The sequence below is a fragment of the Nipponia nippon genome, unplaced genomic scaffold, assembly GCF_047370975.1.
Source record: "Nipponia nippon isolate SJK-2023a ecotype South Korea unplaced genomic scaffold, ASM4737097v1 scaffold_1, whole genome shotgun sequence".
In the NCBI taxonomy this organism is placed as follows: Eukaryota; Metazoa; Chordata; class Aves; order Pelecaniformes; family Threskiornithidae; genus Nipponia; species Nipponia nippon.
The window spans coordinates 64,162,501-64,187,948 of record NW_028262290.1 but is presented as its reverse complement, the minus strand read 5'-3'; the positions used below and the strand labels follow the sequence as shown (position 1 = coordinate 64,187,948).

General features: G+C 39.0%; 1 protein-coding gene across 4 annotated transcripts in view; it reads right to left on the bottom strand.

Annotated features, from left to right (window-relative positions):
* ZNF407 (zinc finger protein 407) overlaps positions 1-25,448 on the bottom strand; it is a 352,038-nt gene that overhangs the window by 120,320 nt on the left and 206,270 nt on the right. For all 4 annotated transcript variants that reach the window (XM_087757699.1, XM_087757707.1, XM_087757724.1 and 1 more), the window contains 2 exons: positions 24,026-24,109; positions 13,518-13,638 (listed from right to left, as the gene is read on the bottom strand). In XM_087757699.1, the coding sequence (XP_087613825.1) occupies positions 13,518-13,638; positions 24,026-24,109 (205 nt within the window). The remainder of the gene's footprint in view (positions 1-13,517; positions 13,639-24,025; positions 24,110-25,448) is intronic.

Sequence of the window (25,448 nt, the reverse complement as noted above, 5' to 3'; positions counted from 1 at the left end):
CTGCCCACACCCTTTCCCTTGAAACTCTGCCAGTGGACAGTGAGGAACCGCCAGAAGCAGATCTAATCCCTGTTTTCAGAATTGTTCTTCTGTTTTCAGTTATGTTCCCCATATAACTTGCCTAAAAAAATCCAAACAACAGGCTCCCAAGCCCATGCTTTGTGCCCTCTCAGCTGAGAATCCTAAACAATAACTAGAATCAGGCTGCAGACAGCACTGTCATTATTAAGTGAATCCTGACTTCTCTAATTTTCAGACCTCTAACACATACCCAAGAACACAGGAATAGGAGCCTGTTCACCTAAAAGGTGTACCAAAAGTCTCGAGGCAGATACACCCATCTCCCCAGGACAAAAACTTCTGAGTATGCCTCAGTGATTCCACTTCATTGTGGAAGAACTTGCAAACTCGGTAGAGAGGGAAGTGAAAAACTCCTAAAGGAGTTGCTGCTTTGGGATTTAGATGGTTTTTGGCATGATTTAGGGGATCGGGATCCTCTCTGCAAAGTTGAGTGGAAACTAGAAGTATCTGGGTACTTGATCCCACAATCTACTTGCTTAGTTTAACTTTTTTACTGTTCAGGATACAAAGTCTTGTGAAAGGTGTTGCCAACTCCCTGGCTTTCCATTTCTCTCTTAAGACACAAGTACTTCATGACAGACAGAGAATCATGGCTTCACTGAGGACACGGAGGTGATGTGATTAACATCAGTGGGGCCAGGACTTTAAACACTGCCTTTATTCTTGTTTTATAGCATCAACCCTATGACAGTAGACATTATCCAGCCAGTGAGAGCTGACTCCCAACTGAGCTACGGAACAGAGATGCGTAGATGGAGAAGGGCTTAGTTATCAACCTTTCTGTTACAGTACTCCTGCCATGCTACTGGTGAACTGAAACTAAAAATGGGCACTTCAGAGCAGGAAAAGAAAATAAAGATTCCCCTGATATTATGTTGTACTCTTCTGAGGGAAAAGAGATCCAAATATAAAGAAGGAAGCCAGGAACAGATGCGGGTGGACAAGAACTCAGCTAAAGCAAAAGAATGCTATATCTGCCTTTCAGAATACACTTCTGCAACCTATAGCACTAATAGAGCTAGCATCACCCAATACTGTATACTCATCTCTCACCTCTTGCACCACCACCAGGCAGCACACAGCAGTTCCCAAAAGCTGCACTCACCGGCCTTGACTGGGCTGATTGCCTGACTTGACGTTGCTGCATTTATTTAAACAGAATGGATAGCAGCCACCTGGTTTGCCCTTGCAAGGGCTCAGATTTAGGTCTTCCCTCTCTAGTCTGACACAAACTTGAACAAATCTGGTACAAATTCCTTTATCTTTGAAACCTTTCTTCTACTTGAAAGTATTTTTATTGCTCCTCAAAATGACTACATTTTAGCATACAAAAATCAATCAGCTAAATACCGTATAATATGACTGTGCTATAATTTATCAGTGCTGATCAAAATCTTAAAGGCTGAATAATTAAAATTCAAATTAAACTGTGATGAAAGTCACATTTAGTCACCTAAATGAAGAGGCTGAATTCCAAATAGGTACAGAGCCACTGGACCACATGCGAGATGAGAATCCATGGATGCTCAGTATCACTAAAAACCACGTACAAAGAACTTAGTATTTGTTCAAACTTTGCTTCTTTTCCTCATGTAAATACATCTATCTAGACCTATGCATTATGTCACAGTTCATCAGTAAATGACCTAAAGAAAACAGAAGAAATGCTAAAGAAAGCACTTCGACTTAAAGAAAGTCGAATAATCTCGCCGTGTAATGGGAAGCTTCTTCCTATTCATTGACTGAATAAGAAATGTCAGCGTTCTCAATCTCAGGCGTACAAATCTATTTCAAATAATCTATTTTCTAAAGAAAAAGATAGATAGCTGGATGTGTTCTCCTTAACCTTAAAAATACCTTTCAACTTTTAAAATGACCTGTCCTGACAACTTGCAACAAACAGTTAATTTGGGACCCAAAAACATTGATACGTGAGCACTGTAACAACTGAAGCATGATTTCATATGGATTCTTGCCCTGTTCACTAAGTCTCCCAATGCACTAACAGCAGCTCCCCAACATGTCCTTCAAGATACTCCCATCACTCAAGAAAAACCAGCCGTGCTGGTTGGCGAGCCTGGAACAATAAACTAGCTGGTTGTAAGAGAGATGAATGCATGAGAGCTGAATTTTGCCTGTTTGTTCCTCACTGATTTCTTTTTCCCCTCTCCTCATCCACCTCTTTCAGGAAACATGTAGGAACTTAAATTATCTCAGCAACTACTACGGGGTGTCAGTTTTGACTGAAACTGCCCAACAGCTTCAAAAGTTATTAAAGAAACTGACAGAAGATGGATGGATGGGCTCATGCAAGTCTCAGAATAAGTTAGGGACATCAGGCTAAAAATCAATCCTCATCAACTGATTTATAAAAATTGCCTTTTTGAACTAAAGACACATCTCTTTCCTGAAAAAAAACCAAATTGCTAATGGCTTTTTATATGTTCAAATACCCATAGCAGATATCTCCAAAATTTGCTAACGCAAACGGTTCTCTGTATTTTAGCAAGCGCTTGTTAACAACAAGATGTATGAAATACCACATTTTTCTAATGAAAAATCATCAGAACTTAATAATTTATTTTGATAATCACAATACCTTCTACAGCTTCAAAATGATTATAAGTACTGCTTGCCCTGTAGACCGTGCATGCAAAATTTCAACAGAAGTGTTTTGAGGAAGCTCAGTATGGGAAGACGTTCCACGTGGCATTTCTAGCATAACAAATTATGTCCTCAACTACAGTTGTTAGAGAGAATCCATAATTATCCTGAACAGGGATTGAGGGAGAGTGGACTGAAGTTACAAATATAAAGCTATAAATACTATATTTTAAGAGGTACCAGTAATATCACAATGAACTAGTAGGATGATGTTCACGTAGTTTATGATGTCACTAGAACCACTTGATGTATTTATAGGATTACAACACAATTTTACAGCATTATGAACTGCAGAGTTTCTAGTTGTGCGTTTTTTAAAGGAAAACATCACTAAAAACATAAAAAGATAGCAATGCTGAAGAACATCAGAAGAAGTGTTACTTTAAAGCATTATTTAAAAATACGCATATATGTGTATGGACCTATATTCTAGGAATCATGGCAAGCTGGGCAGTTTGCCTAAGTGGAAGGAAAAACAAACCAGAACTGGATGGGAGGTCAGCTGGCCTGAGGTACAGAGCAACCCACAGCTGTGCTGCCAACCCTGGGAGCACCAGGGAGATATGGGCAGTCTTTGAGAGCCAAAAGTCACTTTGCAACCTCCTCTTTACTTCAGGAAGAATAATCAATTTGCTCTCAGGCTATGAACAGCAGCAGCTATTTCCTATCCCTCTCAGTTCCCACTACCTCCCTATTTCAGTTCATGTACAGAAGGAGATGGGGAAATATCAAGGAATGTTTCCACTCCAACCCTCCGGCCCATTGGGGTGGGAGAAAGGAGAACAGCGTTGCACCAGCTTGTTTCTCCCGGCACACTAAGCCTCAGCATGTATAACCTGTGAGAGGAAGATGAAGAGTGCTGTACAGACCTCATCTTTTCTCTGAGGATGTAAAATGAGAAGCAATAGCTTTGACCCAAGGCATCTAAGAATGCAGAACACCCTTTTTCATATATATTTTGGATTCTGTTTTTTTCCCTTAATTATTTTTCCATTATTAAAAGAACACATTTAAAAAGAAATTAAAGCACAAAATTCAGGTACATGTAGTATCCAACAGGTTAAAGACAAAAGCTAAACAAACAAATGTAATATAATAAACAAATTCAATGAATGCTACTACCACCACTTTTAACTTTTTTAACAGACAGGAAGGAACCTGGAAAGTAAAATGCTAACTGACCACCACCTGGCATATGCAAATATCTTTGAGATTTTTTTTTAGTGTTTTTCGAGAAAAAAAAAAAAAAAAGAACAATGATAACACCAGAGCAACACTCCATCACTTGCAATAACAAAACAGAGGGCTTTATGTGCTGGCTTTTATAAAGCTACTCCCTAAGAAGTCTCAGCAATATCTACATCTGCTATTCAGATCTAAACAGGCCTAGGAAAACCACAAAGACCACCCCAATCAGGGACAAAATAGTTGTAACGAGCAACTTAACAAGTTACTTGGACTACAGGCTCCTCTCCAGACTGTCTCTTTGTAAGTAAAGCCTCAGGTGAAATACATCCCTGATCTGTGACTTATGAGCATAAAGTAGAGTATCATACAACAGAGTCTGCAAAATGGTTTTAGGGAAGGTGAGCTGTTGTATACCAAATGGCCTGTCCTCCCTACGCCACATTTTCCCACGGGGAACGCAACACCTTCTCCCAGCAGCTCAGGAAAGAGAAAAGGCAACTGATGGTATGGAGAGCTGCAAGGCACGTGCAAACCTTGAGACAAGCTCTCCTTGTTCCTGCCAAGGCTTTTACTGGCCTAACCTAAGCAGCAGCTTTGAACTCATGGGTTCTGAAGCAACATCCCGGGAACGCTGAGCTCCCAAACCTCTGATGCCTCTGTCTCCAAAGCAGATTGTCTAGAAAGCTGAAGATCTCAGAGATGGGCTTTCAGTCCGTAGGGATTCCCCACCACACTGGGGAGAGGGTGGCCAGGAGCACCAGCCCCCCAGACCCCAGGTGCCAACTCTGCCCCAGAGCCTCAGTCCCACCATATTGTATGGTGGCCCCTGGAAAACACCCTCCAGCCACACTGCAAAGGCGCAGGCCTGGCTCATTGAGCCCACAACTTCCACTTTGGAGGCAGGGAGCCTCGTGGTGGAGGCAGAGGCTTTGGTACCCGCGTTCCCAATGTGCCCCAACCTACCGCTCCAGGGGAATTTGGGCAGAAGCTGTCACAGAGACAAGGGCAGCTCTGCTGGAATGTGCAAACAATTTTATCTAGCTTCAATAAATCAGGAGTTTCTAACAAAGCCATATTTATTTGGAAGATTGCTCACCAATTCTAATGCATTAGAAGTATCTAAGTAGCAAGTTTTTCCTCGAACAGAAAAGCTCAGTTTTTTCCTCTTCTTTCTTTCCTTCCTTTACTTTCTTTTCAGCATTTCTTTTCTCATTTTCATCAGCCTTTAAAGGGAAAAAAACCTTTCCCTTTCCCCCCCTTGCACTAGGCTACACCTCTTTCTGGAACTGCTTCAGAACTGAATTTGCTTTCTGTCACTTCCCAACATTTTAACCTGTTTTGTACGTCACGTATGAAGGAGGAACAAGTAAGGTTGTCACAAAGACAGCATTAATACAGAAACTTTTTTACATGGTAGTAGCCGTATTGCCTGGAGAATAAACCACATGTAGCACAACAGGCTAGTGTCTATTAATTTCATCTTGAAGGCCTGTAACACTACCAAAATATTTTCAGATTGCTAACTACCAGCCAGGTAGGTAGCAATAATAATTCCTTGTAGATTTGACCACCCCTAAAGATAGCTTTGGACCTTTTATAATGACTGGATTGGGGATTAAGGAATGGTAAAAGAAAGAAACATTTGTTTTTTATTCTGTGTTAACACACAAGAGCAAAGAAAACATATATAGTTGCTTTAGCCTTTTTTTTAAACTACTTTTTACCTAAAATGGTCATATTAACTAAGCTATGATGCCAATGATTATTTTTAGATCAAATTATTCCAACAAATGAAAGTTTATTTGTAGACATAAAAGATCTTCACTGTACATTTTTATCAGAAGCACTGTAAGAACAGGAAATTACAAGTCTTTTTTGTTACTAAAAGCTATATTAAGACCATAGCCTTGCCATTCATCTTAAGGTTAGTACTAAAATTTTAGTTACTATCAAAATACAACCTACTTAAGATTATTTTTGTTTGAAATATATGCTGGTGTTCCAGATTTATAAACATTAATTATGTATTAAATAAAAATATAGATATATTTATTATAACATATTTATGCTCCTTAAGAAAGAGGAATAGATAAGACAGTGATGATCGCATGTGATAGGGAAAAAGAAGCGTGAGGACAGGGAGAAGATAAAATGTGATAATAGAAGACATTAGTTATATTAATCTGTCCATTGCATGAAGTGGTCTTATTCATATTTCCTAAACACCAAATACTTCAGGTTTTGGGTTAACTGTGTTGGACTCTGATTCAAAAAAAAGAGCATCAGTACGGCAGGGGAGAGGCTGCATAACAAGAAAAGTTTAAGGACAAAGCCCAAATTGAACAGCAAGGGGGAGACAGTAACTACTGAAAGAAATCAGGAACCTGAGAATGTTTTTGCAGAACTTAAATCAAAGTATGAACAAACTGATAAGAGTGCTGAGCTAGGATCACCACAGGCTGCAACAGAGAGAAGCTGCCAGAAGTTAAAACTATACAGGAATTTTTACATTGCTACCGAAATGGCTGCATGTCTCAGTAACATTAAACTCAGTGATCACCCGTGAGTAATTTAGCATGGCATTTAGGCTTAAATACATCACTTAAAAGTTGTTCTTCAAAGGACTCCATCCAAAATGAGGCTAGATTAGTATTATCAATCCTTGCAATTGCATCACTGGTTTAAAGATACTTGGGCAGATCCTTGAAGTCCCAAGTCCGCTGGTTCAGTGTTAGCATGAGAATCACAGATTCATTGCATTAAAAAGGCAATTTTTAATTCCTTTTACTTAGAGCGGCCACAGGAAAAAATTAGAAAACAAGAAAAAAAAATAGAAATAAGAAAAAAGCAACAAAAGAAGTGTGAGTTACCAGTGCTCACGGAATTACTGATGGATTTCCATATTGTAAGGAGTAAGTATTATTCATTAAAATAAATAAAAATCTGTAGTACCCTTCTACCAAGTAGAGTGCATTTACTATGGTATTAATTAAAAATATGGAAAGCAAAGGACTACTCAAAGTCACTATACTATTGCATACTGTTCAAAAGCTTCTTAACAGGGCAATATCATTGTGGACCATAGTCCTCAAGTCTACATACACCAACATATTTGTGTGTGTGTGTACATATTTTTTTTTTTTTAAGAAACCATCATGTTTTCTAATAAGCATACACTCTCTTGAGCAGTCCACTCAGTGACATTGGCATCTGGCAGGGAGGACAGGGAGAGATGAGAGAGGGAGTTTAAGTTCTTTTGTATGCTTCCACCAACATGATTCTCCAAAATTGCAGAGACAGGATTTCTCGGTCAGCGCAGACAGCATACACACCTCCCAGCGAGGGACATACAATTATTTGTGCGCTCTCTGGTTCTGCAAGTTTCTGAATGTTAGGACCCACATCTGAAGTCAAGTATCTTGGTTAACATGATAGCTGATCTGTATTTTGCACTATCACATTACGTATTTTTATTCTGAGTTTACCATATGAACTATTTACTATAACTTAGGTGAATATAAGAAGTTTTATTAAGCAACAGAAACATCATAAAGGGAATAATACTAACCATTGTTTTGTATGCCATGCATTCACTAGAATAATTAAAGTGTTTTTGGAGTTATATCTAAATTTCATTTCAGATTATTTTTCTTTTATAGACTTAAATGCTACAGCATATTTTATTCCAGATTAATAGAAATATTACCAAATATTTTATCTGAATGTTTATTAAAAACTAAGGGCTGAATAATATTCTGAGGAGTTTGCATCTGGGAACTCTGCCCATGCACTGACAGAATTTCTCTCTAAACTTCTATCTTCATTTGTTTATAAGTCTGCTAGCACAAGGCACTGGATATCCTCAACTCCTGCTGCTGATCACAACAGAAGCTTAAGTGCTTCCTGAAGGCCCAGTTTGCTCTATTACACGCATGCATTATTGTCCTTAGCAATTTCTTATTAGCACAAAGTATCTGCACTTTTTTTGCCTAATTCTGCCTTTGTGATATATATAAAAAAGTGGTTTTCCATAGCGCAGTGGTGGTTGCCACTTGGAGTCCTCATCAACCTAATGTTCCATACAGTTGTATAACCTAGTTATTTCCTATACATGCATATTAAATTTCACTGGTTACAAAGAGCATATTAATGTTAACATTTTAATGATAAATACACTGTTTCATCATTTTACGTAGAAGTTGCCTTAACAACCTTTCAGTTTTGCTATGAGTAAGTACATATTGCTATCTCAGCATTTAAAGTAGTCCTAGTTATCCTTGATATAACTAGGGAATAGCGCACAGCTGATGCAATCACACCAAGACAACCAGAAGTTATTAAATTCACCAAAATAAACAGAGAGAAAACACTTACTTTGCACATTCTTATGACTTAGGTGCAAATCCTGGAGTGTATTATAAACTGGTCTTTACAACCTATGAACAGATACTATAAGTCAGAGGGAAATAGGAACTCCCTAGGGATGCTGTCCAAAAAAAGAAAAGTAGCCCCTGTGGAGTCACTCCCCCTAAGTCATGCTGCCGCTGCTCCTGAAAATATGTAATGAATCCTTCTGCAGTTGGAATTTCAGATGCCATAATCCCTTAGAGAATGTTGTCTAATTATTTTATTATGCATAATAAATGTAAAATATTTATTTTAGTTTACATAATTATATTAAAAATGTATGCTATTTATTCTCAGTCTTGTAAGACATCCTTCACAAGTCATATACTTTACAGAAAGGTGCATTTATGGAATTAATGCTGTTTTGCTGGCCTGGCTGTTTGTTTTATATAGCTTCTAAACCCTCTTATCTATGGCTGTGGAACATCACCAGTCCCCTGGATGTTGCCCTCTATTCCCTTCTTCTCCTCACTGCCATGGGTACTCTGTGCAAAATTAACCATACGGTGGAATCCCAGAGAAATAAGAGTAATTTCGTTTAATTACAGCACAGGGATGGCACTAACATTATACCTTCCCACATTCTCACAGTCAAAGTTGTAGCAATACTGTTTCTGCATCACGGAACTATGCCAGTGCTCCTCCTGAGCCCTGAACTCCAACGAATTTGACTATACGAGAAAGGCAGAGCTCTGCCTTTTGCCCCCGCCACCACAAAACAATGTAATCCAGATCCGTTTCATACTGAAACATCGCCCTCACGCACACCATGAACATAAATTATTCCCTGCCTGAGAAGCTGTGATAGTTACATGGAAAGTCAGTACCAATGGGAGTTGAATTTAAAGCCTAACATACCACTGAAATGAGAGTCCTAATTCTTTACTTTAGACACATGCACAAAACCAGTTCAGTTTTTGAAAATGCTGTATATCTGCATCTTTCATTGACATCATCAGACTTATGGGAGTTTAGCACTTCTGAAATCAGCTTAAATTCAGGTGCCTAAATATCTTGCAGGTTTACAAAGTCTGGCTACAGACCACACAACCAACAGACTTAGAAATCAGTTGAAGTTCACAGGCGTTGTTCAGTTTCAGGAGGTTATATGGCTCTTCACTACTTACTGGGCCCATTACCAAATGCAAACAGTATTGTTGTCAGTATAACTCTAAGATTGTGTAATCTGAAAAGTTTCGCCACATAACGCATCTTTTTTTAAATGACTAAGAAATCTAAAATAAGCATTGCATATGTAATGGTGGTGTAGGGCCCTATGAGACCAATTCTGTATTATAAAATTAAGTTGAACATTAATTAGGAGTGAATGAATATTTTTGTATGACAAAGCAGACTGACTAAAGAATGGAGAAACACACTGTGCTATTTGAAAAAGTAAACGCAAAGGAAAATTGTGCATATTTTTATCTAACTAGGGCAAACCTAAATTGAAAATCACAAATGTGAAAAAAATATAACCAGAACATTTAACAAGGGAATTTTTATATTTATGAATATATATTTCTTCCTTCAAAAGGAATTAGATTTTAAAAACTAGACTGAAAATATAATTTCAAATTATAATCATTACTAGAAGTGGCATACTGCTATATAGAAAAGCAGATGTTCATTTCTTTGTTATCAATATACAAAAGATTCAGACAAAAATAAATATCAAGTGGTCACAGCACAAAAAGTAGACATGGAAGGTAACATTTTTGCAAGAATATTTAAGTACAACCGTAAATATAGATTATGAAAGCAACTTGGTAAAATAAAATGAGAAAAATCTCCCATTTTCTTTTTGGGAATATTCATACTATCGAGAATATATAATTTGTGACCTAAAAATGCTAGGTTAGTTTATTATTCACTTCAGAAAACCACATCCATTCATGTCTTTTCCTAGTTAAGAAAAGAATTTCCCATGCTGTGGGTGATATAGGGAATAAATTCCCTTTTCTGTTCCATGCAGCCAAAATAAATCTTTTTCCCATAGTATCTTACAGCCTATTTCACTTCAGTTTTTGCTTCTAAGCAAAAAAAACCCTAAGAGTTCTAGGTCCAGTCACAGGTGATCCAGATTTTCATAACAGTTCCTAAATTCCGATTAGTTTCTTTTAATAGCCTGCCTTTCTGCACTTCTAGCCAGGGTTAGCTAGCCTTTTCCGCGTTAGACTGGCAAGAGTTTTTGTAGGATGATTGTTCACAATTTCCTCCCAAGGAATGGAAAAGCTTGAAACTAGGAATCTCTAAGAACCCTCTGAGCACTGATGAGCTGAACGGGTATAATTAAAATACCTCGTATTTAGACACTCTTTTAATTCAAGTGTCTCAAACTACTTTGTAGAATAGAGAGATCACTTCACCTAGCAGTGAAAGGAGACTTTATGGTAGCACTAACAATACTCTACTCCATATCCGTACATAGAACGAGGAATATTCACCTCACTGAAACTACAAGGGTCATTAAAGAGTCTGCAGTTGCCAAGCAACACTAAACAGCAACATCTGAAATAGTCTGGATAAACTTACAGTGCTGAGCTGAAAGCACCACAGTGAGAAGCCGACCACTAGACATGGGGGTGAATTTTATCACTAAAATCTTTATGTTTTCTGTAGGTGCCCCTCGCAACAGTACATACCATCTGCTGAAGTGGCATAAAGGACGTTATTTACAGAGTTGCTAATACCTTTCCATGAAAAGAGATGGCATTGGGTGAGTTGACAAGGAGGCAACATGTGATTTCCTTAAAATTATATTCTAAACAAAAAAAGAAAGAGAAAAAAATGAGAGGTGGATGAAGAGCAAAAAATATACTTGCCAGCAAGGCTGGCTAATATCCCAGGACTGTGGAAACTGGCAGGCACAAGCAGGACTGCTGGGCTAATAAATACAGCAGCCCCTCTACTGGCTCCTCTGCAGCTACACAGAGTGCCTCAGTGCCTCTATGAACTTGCAGCACCAGCACAGCTCTGATTCCTGCATCCCTGCCAGATGTTTTTCAGCTGAGCTCAGAAGAAATTTCCTGCAGAATCAAAGCTTCATCAGCTGGTATCTGTAGAGATCAGCCTCCAAAGATTAGGTCAAAATTGGCCTGCAAGGGATGGAAACTAACATCCTATTACCATGAAACATTTATTTTTCAATAATATGGAGGCAGGGGATGCTCAGAGATTTCTTCTTAATCCTGATAAAATAAGTTATGCTTGCTTCTTCTCTAAAAACCTCCAATGTAATAAAACACTAGTAAAAAACTCGTCATTTCTTGGAATTTCTATCCCATGCAGAAAACTGTCCATCCAAAGAAAAATGATCTCCCGTCTTTCACTAAACAGAGCATTGAAGTTATGCATTTTGTCATACCGAGTGAGGGAACTGCATCCACACAAACCCCAAACTGCAAACTGATTCACATCTACAACACTCCCAGTTTCTAGGGTCTTCAAGCCAGGAGCTCAAACCCAGAGTAACCCACCTCTCGTTACCTAGTTCTGTAATAAGACTATTCTTCCCAGTCAGGATGGTTCATTGAAGTGGATGACCCCAAGATTAAGCCTCCTCAAACGTGCAGCAGCTAAGATAGCACTCCTTTTACCTTCACTGCAGCACATCATGTCACACTATTGCTTATATACCCCTCAGACATACGGTGTGATTTTTGGGGTTGTCCTATGCAGGGACAGGAGTTGCACTCGATGATCCTTGTGGGTCCCTTCCAACTCAGGACATTCTATGATTCTATGATTTCACTCAACACAGACCTTTTAACGCAACCACTGACAAACACAAAACCATCCCTTTTCTTAGATGACTTACTGAAGCCGACAGAAACACTTCCATTAAAAAAAAAAAAAAAAAAGCAAAAACCAAATAAGCAAGGGGACTCGTAAAGCACCAGCACAGAAATGGAAAGCCCCACCATGAGGTTATCAAATTCAGTTCTCTGCAGTAATTTAATGGGTGCTTAATACAGAAGAGTTCACAGAACATTTGCTCCACATGCACAAACCAATGCAACAAAAATTTTTGTACAGAAACTGCATGATCACTGCAGAAGCTTTCTGTACTGGAGTTTTCTTTAAAGCAGCTCATAAATAGCATGAAACCAGGTATTATGAGAGCGGCTAGCCTTTGTTATTTAATCTTGTTTTAGGAAACTACATTAAAACTTATACTAAAAGAACATTACAGTTGTGTGCTCAGCATTAAAAGAAAATAAAAATGCTATAGTGGTATAATCAAATGTTTAACTTTCTCCTCTTGTGCGCATGCATCACAGCACATTCATCTAATTACATAATCATGCCATTTATCAAATATAATACTGATTTTTAAAAAACTTTTTGGATGTCAACTCTTGCAAATTACTCATGAATAACTTCTACGGATTCTTTTACAGTACACATAGACTAGCCACCTCACTGCAAGGTATTAAAAGTATTCAAGATTGTAGAAGTATGTTTAAGAAGAGTACAGAATCATTTAAGAAGCAACATGAGATCTATAGTCTATAACGAACAGAAGACACATGGGGTGAGCACCACGAACAACCTTATCTGTCCATTCATGTGATCTTTGAGAACTTAATCTACCGTCCTAACAGGATGGGTTTTAATGGTGGAACATGCGAGACTTTCCATGCAACCACCCTACGGCCAGCTCTCATCCGAACAACTTGGCTGGCAAGGAGAAGGAAAACTGGAGCAGAAAAACAAGACTCTGCAGCACTGTAACTAGCTCCAGTTGCTTCCCGTTCTAATAAGTGTCTGGTGAGTATTTAGGCTGCTAAGCCTTTCAGGGGACTTTTCCTTTCTTGGCGAAATGGTTGCAACTCAACCGAGAAAAATTTCAAAACTGCAACTGATTTGAAAAGGCAATGCAGATAAGCGGCCTCACCATGGAGAATTCTAACAGACACTAGAGCAGCTGTGAAATGCTCAACATTAGCACTGCAGTGTTACCACTAAAAGGTTTCCCATCATTTGTTTTTCTTTATAAAGTAATACCTAAATACTGAAGACTAAGTTTTTAAATTTAGCTCCCAATTTAATATGCAATTACTGCTGCCCTGATGGTGTTTTAATGGCAATATATTTTTATTGGTGACTTCAAATGAACCTCGTCTGATCACCTTAACCCTTCTCTCATCATGCTTTAGTTAATGACTCATTACCTGTAGTCACACCAGGGACATCTGTAAGGCTTTTCTCCAGTATGGACACGCTTATGTCGTGTCAGATGCGATTGTGTTGTGGAAGCGAAGTTACACTCATCACATTTGAATGGTTTCTCTCCTAGAAGGTGACAAGAGAAGATATGCATTATCAGTTGCATCAACAGAAAAGGAAGAGAAGTCTAAATTTCTGGCAAATCCCTTGAAATAGATTTTAGTCTATGTATATATAACAACCACAAATACAAAATAAATCTCCAAATACAGTGTATTAATTGCAAAATACTATTCTCACTATGACATAGACGCATCAGTAGCCAGCTGACTTCCTATGTGGTGTCACACAGCAGCAAAAAGGAGGAGAAAGAACTGCGCTGAAACAGGGTAACCATATTACTGGGCCTTATTTCGTGAAAATATCAGCAGGTGACAAGCATTCCTCTCACCCTACACCTTCTGTTGAAGTTGGGCCCATGCACAGCCCTGAAAGCAACACTGTTGGAGACAAAAGTCAAGCAATCAGTCTGAAGCTTGTATTCAGTGCATGCTCAGAAAGGAACATCTCCAGGAGGAAAGTGTCTTTGGTTTTTGTCTCTGGTCCTGGATTTTTCATCTTATCCATTAAATAACAAACATAAACCAGGACTAAGAATATGAACCAGAACTCAGTGCTCCATTCCCCCTCTCTTGCCTGCTATCCTTCTGCTCTTGTGAACCTTTTCTGAACACTGGGCCAATTTCAGCAGAGGGACTTCAAATGTTAATTAAAAAAAAAAAAAAAAAAAAAAAAAACAAACAACCACCAAACCTAGACTGGGACAATAACATTTTCAGAAGACTAAAATTCAATCTCTGCTGAATGTGCAACCGCACTGAAAACTTCTAGAGAACTACTAACTGAAGAAAGATAAAAATCTCCAGCTTATAAATTATTATATGAAAAGAGTACTTTTCCTTCCAGAGGAGGGGTCCACCCTTCAGAAGACACTAAGACAAAAATTTCATGACATATACACATACTGTGACGCCTAGCTAAGACACCTGCATCCCATTTTTCCAACTGGTTGCTCCAGAAATATTCTGTGTGGCTTACAGACACATGTAATCACCATTTAGGTAGGAAACAGGTTTCTTTTTGTATGCAGAAGACAACTCCTAACTAAGTGATCTTGACTGCATAGTGCAAGCCTTGAGAAGTATTAATCCTAAAGATTACCTAAGGAATCAACATTCCTAACTTAAGACGTCTGAATAAAACTGCTAGGGATGGACACTGACCTTGTAGACTGTTCAGAGGTCTACAATAGGCAGTTTCAAAATTGAACCCTAAGCCTCTTAGCAGGTTCAATTTGCAGTTTTTCAGACTGACAGGAGACACACCACCAGCAGAAGACACATCATTATCAAAAGGCCATTCCCAAGCAGCCATGCCTCCAAGCCAGATTTTTCAAGCCTGCTTAAAGCACGAGACACTCAAGACTTCCAAAGAGACTTTGCCAGAATTCTGAGAAGAGAGAGAAATCTGCATTTTTCATTCTTGGAGACTGCTGGGTTTTTTTCCCCTCCCAAGGGAAAAAGAAATGCAAGGTCCTCAGGCCTGAAATGCCTGTAAGGCTGTAAGGAAGGACAACAGAGCAGCTTCTGAAAGCTCCACAAAGAGTTGGAATAATTGCTTTTAGCAGCTGGTGGAGAGAATACCAGCTACTATTTTTCATTTATTGTTTCATGGGACAAGGAAAGGTGAAGGGACAGGACACAGTGCGGAAGCCTCTATGCTGGACAAATTGAGACTGCTAGAAAGCGTGTCTTTCCTGTCCCAAATGGGGTTTTCTTGTCAGACACTGACTCTCTGCTCTGGAGAAGCTGATTCTCCCAGCAGCTTGAATGGTACTGGCTGCTGCTTCAATTAAACTCTCTGGGAGGCCATAGACTCCCTAGCAACGTAACCTGTTCTTGAACTGAAGATTTCCCGTCCCTGATTTATTTTATCTTCTAGTATTAAAGAAGATAGCAACATTTTCAAGCCTAAGTAGTAAAGCCACAGGTATTTTAGATAACATACAGACTTATTTTAACTGCTTTCATTTAAAATGCATTAGAACCTTGCCAACTTGCCCCCTTGTAAAAAAAAGCAGACCTGAACTGAAAGGAGATTTTTAGTTCGCCATTCAGGGGAGGATGGATCAGGTAAAGGTCTGCTGCTGTGCTGGGGCAGGGCCAGCAGGGCTGGCAGACAAGCGAGGGCCCGTGGAAGCCAGGAGGGCTTGCAAATTCCATCGTGACCAAAAGAAAAATGATAATCCTTGCCCACTGCTCCAGGAAGTTTCTCCTTAGGAAATCCTTGTGGCTAACTGCTCCTGTCAAGTGGACTATGTGTAAATCTCACCTGACAGAAAATACATCACAGCAGCACCACGCAACAAAAGCCAACTTAACTGGGAGGAAAAAAGACTGCCTAGCATGGCCTGTCATTCTTAGCAGCTGCACATGGGAAAAAGTATTATTTTTATGGAAAATTAACCAGGTTGATAAATACAGTTGAAAACATCTAAAAGAAGACTAGGTGTTTCTTTGGGTTGGGGGGTGTTGAAAAGCATATTAGCTGTAGCAGCAGTACTTTTAATTATTTGTTTATTTATTTAAGTTTTCCACAGACCTACTCATTTAAGTATTTTTTTGTCTTCCTTATCTTTGGGACAGAATGCTCTTTATCAGCCTGTGTTCCAGTTTTCCTTCCCCATCTCCTGTTCCCAGACATTTCAGGCAGGAAACTTAATTTTATTTTTATATGGGCTGCCATTAAATATTCCAGGAGGATTCTCCCTCACCCCCAGTCAAGGATCTAATTCATACAAAATTAAAATAACACAAATCAAAAAAGCAATACTGACAGTATTTTTTCAACAACACTATGTAATAACTATAAAATAGTGTATCCAAAAATGCGTGAATAAGGGCAAAGTCTACCTATTTAAAGATTAAGAAAGGTAAAAAAACCCCAACCAAGCCCCCCGTCCCCGCACCTTACCATTATAGAAGACTTGTCCGTGCCTTGACATCTCTAACTTTATCAATAACAAAGCCCACGAAAAAGGAAGGTAGGTGACCCCAAATGCCCCAATGATCAACAAGCTCTATGGGGGGAAAAAAGGAAGGACGCACGTTCCAAGATCAAGGACCCAATACCTTTGGGGGTTCTTATTCTGCTTTTAGCACAAGCACTTTCAAAAAGCTATGATCCCTAACCACAGGATCATAAAAGAAGAAATTTTTTTGCTTTTTTGACAATCCCGCAAACAACTTCTGAAGTGCATCAGTTGTTTAAGCCACTTGACATGGAAAATTTTAGCTCCAACAATCAAAGTTTGGGAAAGCAACTGATAAAAGGCTCAGATCATGGGGACCACCAGTCTGCTCAAAAGCACTTAAGCCTGCTGCTAACCCGTTAGCCTCGTCAGCTCTACCCATTCTGCTCTTCTTAAACCATCACGACTAAGGCTATCTTTTTCTCTTGCCTCTCCAAATTCTGCACTGACTTCTTTTAGCGTCTGCCTTAGCTTCCCCCCACCCCCCAAAATTACAGCTTTCTTTTTCTTTCCTTCTTCCTCTTTTCTCTGATTTTACCTCTTTTGAGTTCTCTGTCTTTGATGATGAGGTTTTTAGGACACAGAGCATACCTTACTGCAATCAAATTTCTCTGTGCAGTTATGTACTTAACGCGTACTTATGGAATCATAGAATCGTTAAGGTTGGAAAAGACCCTTAAGGTCATCGAGTCCAACCAATAACCTAGCACTGCCAAGTCCACCACTAAACCATGTCCTCAAGCACCACGTCTACCTGTCTTTTAAATACCTCCAGGGATGGAGACTCAACCACTTCCATGGACAGCCTGTTCCAGTGCCTGACTACCCTTTTGGTGAAGAAGTTTTTCCTAATATCTAATCTAAACCTCCCCTGGTGCAGCTTGAGGCCATTTCCTCTCGTCTTATCACTTGTTACTAGGGAGAAGAGGCCAACCCCCACCTTGCTACAACCTCCTTTCAGGTAGTTGTAGAGAGCAATAAGGTCTCCCCTCAGCCTCCTGTTCTCTGGACTAAACAACCCCAGCTGCCTCAGCCGCTTCTCATAACACTTGTGCTCTAGACCCTTCACCAACTTCATTGCCCTTCTTTGGACACACTCCAGCACCTCCATGTCCTTCTTGTAGTGAGGGGCCCAAAACTGAACACAGTACTCGAGGTGCAGCCTCACCAGTGCCGAGTACAGGGGCACTATCACCTCCCTGGTCCTGTTGGCCACACTATTCCTGATACAAGCCAGGACGCCACATTGGCCTTCTTGGCCACCTGAGCACACTGCTGGCTCATGTTCAGGCGGCTGTCAACCAATACCCCCAGGTCCTTTTCCACCAGGCAGCTCTCCAGCCACTCCTCCCCCAGCCTGTAGCATTGCATGGGGTTGTTGTGACCCAAGTGCAGGACCCGGCACTTAGCCTTGTTGAACAGTTGGCCCTGGCCCAAGGATCCAGCCTGTCCAGGTCCCTCTGCAGGGCCTTCCTACCCTCCAGCAGATCGACACTTCCACCCAACTTGGTGTCATCTGCAAACTTACTGAGGGTGCACTCGATCCCCTCATCCAGATCATCAGTGAAGATATTGAACAGGACCAGCCCCAACACTGAGCCCTGGGGAACACCACCCGTGACCGGCCGCCAACTGGATTTGACTCCATTCACTACCACTCTCTGGGCTCGGTCGTCCAGCCAGTTTTTAACCCAGCGCAGAGTGCACTTATCCAAGCCGTGAGAAGCCAGTTTCTACTTTTTAAAGGAAAAATGAAATAGCACAATAACAAAAACTATAAATCTTGGTAATAGATGTTGATTTGTGGATGGATAAGTGACATTTTTATTTATCATGACTGTCCAGACAATTTCTATCTATAGTTTATGTACAGCATTTACATGAATGTGCTACTGAGAATCCAGCTTTCACATAAATGAAGGAAAAAAAAAATAATCAAATGGTGTCTTCAATTTACAAGTCTTGAGCGACTAATCAGAATCTTAGTAAGATGGAAGAAATCTTACCCCAGTTGTCTCAACAGGAAAATATTGCTTTTAGTCCTATTTGTCTTTCACATGATGTGTTGAGCAGCACAGAAAGAATCCTCTAAGTTTCATTTCACCTAAGGAATGAGTAGACCACAAAACGGAGCCATCTGCTTACATGTTACAGGATTTTTTCTTCTTATTTCCAAGTATTTCTAGTGTTTGTTAAGGCTGTTCCCTGGAGAGGCACTTACAGGCTTGCTAATGAAGCCTGAAGTATATTAAAGTAAATTCTGTTTGCTTTTAGTCTGGTCAACTTTTTTACATATAAGACATATAAAAATAAGTACATCCTTGATCCCTTGCTTTCTTATGAGAAACCCTGTAGATGCCATAGGGTTGCTCTTCCACAGCAAAAAATTATTGACATTCGTATGCTCAGAAATGGGAGGAAAAATGTTCCACTAGACAATTTCTCTTAGGTAGAGAGAAAGTTTTAAGATACCCAGGTTTTTGGTGTCATTTCTGGCCAAAGGTTTGCTATAATCAAGTTCCACACCCTGCTGCAAATGTTGGCATAAATGGAAAAGGAAAAACAACACAGATCCTCTTCAAATTTCACCTCTCCTCTTGCTGAAAAGAGCAGTAAGTCTTCTTACTGTGCTACATTTTCTGCAGTATCCAACGTTATAATTTTTTTAAGCTGTGGTGGGGAAGTTGAAGGGAAGAGGCTACATTATAAATTAAATTCAGTGCCGAGTAATGTAACTACACATTAAAGTCAAAGAGCAGTTCACATGAGAAATAGAAACACAAAGTGAGTCACTCATCTGGATAAAAACACATATATTATTAAATTTTCTTTCTTTATTACATTGACCTATAAATGTCTTGAGAAGCGCAAGATTGAAATGAGTGAGCAGAAGCAATCATACAAACAGTGATCTGTATGATATAAGATACCATCTGCAAAAATTCATGAAAATATTTGAACAAAGACACAGTCTTCTTAAGCAGTTCCATAGGTTCAGGGTGACTGTCATAGAACTGCTGTGCACAGTAAGCGTACTTACCCTCTAACACTCTACTACTGTAATGTACTTCTATGATCCCCAGGAAGATTCCATCACACCCAACACACAAGAAGCAAATGTAGACTGCCATTGTGTAGAAGATGAGGTTGGTTTTTTTTGCAATTTTCAGGAGTACTAACCAACATTAAAAAAGGAATTTCATGCAAGAGAACACAGACCGTGACCGATCAGCACTATTGGATTGAGTCAGCTACTACAGCATGAAATGGAAGCTTACTGGGAAACATGTAGAAGAAGGGAAAACTAGAATGATACCAAAAGACAGACAAACAAAGCAGGAGAGCAGAACAATAACAAGAACATAAAAAAAGACATTTTAAAATTAAGAATTAAGTGTTTTCATGTTTTCATTTCAAGCCAGAAGTAATTACCCTTGCTTGTTTTTTCTCTCTCATGCAATTTCCTAGTTGATCATGATTACAGCAAAATATTGAAATTATATGATATTATATGATTCTTGTGTGTGTGTGCACGTGCATGTTTTTGGTGGCTGATTTAGAGGTTACTCACTCTTTTCTATTACAAAATTCAGATAATTGCTTAAATTCTCTGTGGAATTCAACTAATTCTAAAATTAGCCAATACTAAAATTTGCAACATTATTTATCTTCCTATCTTCAGGCAGATGTACTTACTGGGACAAAATATGAATAAAAAAAATTGTTTCAGGATCACTCAAAAGATGAAAATTTTTCCTCCCGGTCATGTTGAGGCACGAGAACTACAGCGTATACATTCTTGCAGAACCGCAAGCTGTCCCTTATTTACCACATAGCACCAGCTGATATTGCAAGTGGTCTACGTTTCTTAAGACAGTTTCTGCTCACAGCCTAGGCAGCCACAAGTGTCTGTTGTAAAGCGTTTGACAGAGATGTAAGTATTCTTTACAGTGTGATAAAATTCTGGTCAAACTCTGGAGCACTCTTGAAGTCGCCATTGCTTCAATTCACAAAATAGAAGATCGGGCCACCGATGTATGATATTTATGTATGTATATATGCCATATATGTATATATATATGCCATGTATGATATTTACATAGCCAGTGAAAGACTTGCAGAATTTCATAGATTGATTCTTGCAGAATAGGACTGGAAGAAGATATATTCAGATCAAAAAATAATGCTAGAGCATTCTACCAGGACAAAATCAGCCGAAGACCTAGCTTATCCCGTGTTCAAAGGGTGCACTTCTCACAGGACCAGGTCAGTCATTACGGACATAACATATTTAACACAGAATAAAAATGCCAACTGGTGAAACACCAGGGATCTCTTGATAGGTCAATTTTTTTTTTTTTCTACTTCACAGTTCTACTTTACAGTTGAGAAAGCCTATATCAAGGAAATCTGTATGGAGCTGCATCATGTTTGCAAATAAATTACAAAAAATGTACAAACATTTTTTCAAGTCATAAACTGAAAGAAAAAGCCATTAGTTTTAAGATTCCCATACTTCTTTTCATTTAAAAACCAAAAACATATCTTCCAGGGATAACATCCTATTTACCAAACTAGACCCTACAGTTTGCTCCACGAGCGACCAAGGGCCAGATTCTGCCAGCCTTATTCACACCAAGTTATACTTTATGCTCCCTGTAATATTTCCAAAGAAAATGCATCTTTCACAAGGTAAAAGTATTTCTGGAGGTACATAAAAATAACCTCCTCTGAAAAGAGAGGAACAGAGCAAGAAACACCAGAATCAAGAGAATCAAAAGTCTAAGTGGCTGGTCCTCTCTTGTGTCAAGTATTTATCAGCAGCTGAACATTTCTCTGGGGTGTCAGGACACCTCAGGCCTTAAGGCTGGGACGAGAGGAGGCTTGTTAAGCCGGTTAAGACTCCTCAACTACATGTGAGGATTTGCTCATTTGCCCTTGAATCAAGGGTCTCTGACAGGTGATAGAAGTAAATCTTGAATTGGAAGATGTTCTGTGTCAGCCCCCTAGACAGCTTATATTACAGTAGGGAATTATTTAAGCCATTTAGACTATTTTTGATACCTATCCCTTTCAAACCTGATTGTAATTTGCTTTGGCATTCTGCTCTGGGAAAATTGTGCCAACTGGGGACACAGAAGAAAAAACACAGGTACAAAGAGGAGTGCATGCAGCTAAGGACTGAGATAAAGTTGTGCACTGGATGAAAATACAAGGGGACCCACGTAAGTGCAACAAAGCAGGCAAAGGTGGATTGTGTCATTCTCCTTGAAACAAATAGAAGCTACAGATAATTTTTCTGCTAAAGAATCATCTCTGATTGTTTGTGCCACAGAGGCAGATAAATGCCAAAAAGATAGATCCCTCTGCCTCTGAGATACTGTCCTGTATAGTATAAAGTTAATAGCAAAGTAATAACGAGCCTCCAGTCCTGACATAAAATATAAAGTTATGCCTGCTAGATGCAAGCTTCATGATCTATAACCTATGAATCCCTGTGATCATAGCACAAAAGTCTCTGCCATACTGGCAAAAGAAGGGCAAAATGCCATCGAAAACCTGGACAGCTTTTTACCAGGAACATACCATATTTTTAGCCTCATTTTGCACATAAACCAGGAAATATTTTTTCTATTGGCTTGTGGCCTAATGATACAAAAAAATATAACAGATGATAAGGGCTTACATTTCTGAGACACCAGATCTGCACTCACATAATAGGTAAAGACAAGAAGGGCGAAGACAAGACTATGTATTTCTTCCACTTTTCCATCTGAAACGATTGTTTACTATTTGTGTGGCTGCACTGACTATGAGTCCTAGACATACGCATGATCCCAGTGTGCCACATGGCAGACCAATAAAAAACCAAAAGGTAGTTCCCATCCTATTGATAACAATGATTTATTTCTGCTAAAGAAAAAAAAAAATTTCATTCTTAGCTCGTATTTGGTAAACTTCAGCCAACATGTAAAAATTCTTCAAAGCTCCAGAAAAATGGAAACCATTAGTTACAACTGAAGCATACAACTTCCATTCCAGTAGTTGCAATTGCTCCCGTTATCATTCAGAGAGTGTAATATTAAGAGAACTTATTATATTTACTAAATGCCTTTTCTTGGACACTTTAAAAATACAAACTTCCTGCAGTGAATGGGAACTGCCTGTGGCAGTACTCTCACACAAATATATGTTTGTTATCAGAAGAAAAATTCTGGAAGTACGATTACTAGTTAGACTTGCAAGCAGAATTTGGCCCTGCATACTTTTTTAGAGCTTATCCGTTTCAAGATATTGCCTGACCGGCACTGAAAACCCCACCTTTTTGAAAGCATCAGACTCTCCTCCAAATATGGTTGCTTTAATAAACTGAAAACAGGGTGGAAAGAACGGCTTCAGGATCTCAAGAAAGAGAGTAGCTGCTCTCCAGGAAATTACGCACTTAGATGGTGTATGTCCTGAATCAAGATTAGTTTATTCAGGGACATAATAAAATCTCCCACTGAGATTCCTTTACGAAATCCATGGAAAATTCATGATGTAACAACTACAGCTTCTCATTTGTTAGCCATTTCTTTCCACTGTACATTAGACAATGGTCACTTAAATCACACAGCAATTCCTGATGATATTACATTATCCTCACGATAGCCAGTAAAACAAAAACTACAGTGGCTTAAGCAGCAACACTTCCGTGTCTGTTTGAACAAAATCTATTCAAATAATCAAACACTTACAAGGAACTACTAAAAAGCACAATTAAGATAAAATGTATTAATAAATGTTTAATACTTACACTTTTTCTGGTCTTCTGAAACTAAGAACCAATTTAATTTTATCTGATATTAAATTTTTATAACCAGGTGGTAGGAAAGCTTTACTAATTCTGGGAGAGAAATCCTGCTTTACATGCCAACCATGTGGTAACTCTTAAAGTTGCACCTATTAATTACAAACTATCTTAAAATTACAAAAGGGCAACTGAAACAACACTAGCTTTCAACTATGTCTCAGTCCAAAATAATGGATTAATCTATATGTAGTCTCTAATTTTCACCCAGGGACATTCTAGCAGACTCTTGCAAAATCTTCACAGTAGGTAATCTATTTGGGCCTTGGGAAAAAAAAAATTAGTAGACTTAGCATTCATTTAAAGAAGAAAGCCAGTCTTTACAATTCTACTTCCTTCAGAAAAAACACCAAAAATACCCCCCACTCCCCCCCCTAGCAATTATTCAAGCTCTCAGCTAACAGATTTGATGCAGACCTTGGGCATACCGATTTTACAAAAACGAGAAAAAGCAAAGTAAACAATGAGCCGATGTATTATTTGTGCTGTAACGTGCTATTTGACTTGCGTTACTCCCCAGTGTAGCGGGACTCCCTTGCTGGAGAAAATATAGCAAAGACAGCTTTACTGACCTGTATGCTGCCGCCGATGCTTGGTGAGGGCATGACGTGTCCCGCCGGCAAAGCCACAAAGGTCACAGAGGAACGACTTCTCGCCTGTTGCAACAATAAACAGATGAGGGACTGCGGAGGTCACAGATCATTAAAACATATCTATCAAGGCTTTCAGGGTTACTAATTCCTCCAATCAAATGTTTCCATGTAAATATGTCAAATGGGAATGAAATTACCACTGCGGTTTATTGACTGTGATAAAATCTGAAAAGCACCACTGAACATAATTACATACTTGTCAGACCCATAAAAATTAGCTTTATTATCAATGGAATGGTTTTGTACAACTTCATTTCTGTTAGATGTCTTCCAGATGGGGCTGCTTTATGCACTTGAACAGTTTTTATGCATATCCTGATTTTTTACAATTCCCATACATCTGGCCTTTCTGTGCTGAGTAAAGATTGCCTGGAAAAAAAGTTAATATACTGTATATATGATTCTGCTTAAATAAAATATATTGAATTTACTAACAAATTAAGGGTACTGAGAAATTTTCAACAGACTAGATCACAGTCATCTTTAGTTACCCCCTATTTATTAATAAGTATTAAATTATTTTCTTCAATATACAGAAGAGCCCAGGCAACAATAAAAGCCACATTATTCAGTACCAGTGGCAATTCAGCACTGTTTATGTTTCTAAAGTTTTCGTGACATAAAGAAAACAGGTCTGGGGATTGCTACTGAAATTGCAGCAGAACTCGTATTGTTCATCTTCAAATGATAATTCTTCATTCCAAACCTCTGGACCAATTTGAGACATTTGGGCAAGCTCAATACTCGTTAAAAGTGTGTAAATGCTGTCTTTTTAGTATTTTTTTTAATAGAAGCTAGGATTTTGCCCTGTTGTCTATAAATACAGTCTATCATTTCACAGCAATATTTTCACTCAGTATGTGCTAACATGCACAGCAATCTCAGCCCATGAAGGTCACTATGAATTAATAACGCTAACCTCAGATATAGACTCAATAACCTCAGATAAGACTGAAATTTTAAAAATATTTTTTTTAAAGAAGAATCGCATTAGGCATTTGGAGCCAAATTGTCTCCTTTCGCAGTAACATAGCGGAGAGGGGGCTGGTGGGGCAATGATGCTGAATTCATTGAAACGAACAGTCTCCTCCAAATTCTTCCCCGTGGGGAAGGCAATTTAGTTTCTACAAAAGATGTCTAGGTTAAGAGGTCCGGTGTCAAATTACCATGTCTTCCTATGAAGAAAGAGGGATGGAAACCTCCATGTTGTTTATTCCCACATAACCAGACAAGCTGATACACGGACTTTCTGGAAAAGCACAGCGCCTCCGCTAACTTCAGATGGCATTAATATAAGCAGGAGGCCATCTCGTGAGCGGGAGCCCCACAGAGGCCAGCTGCC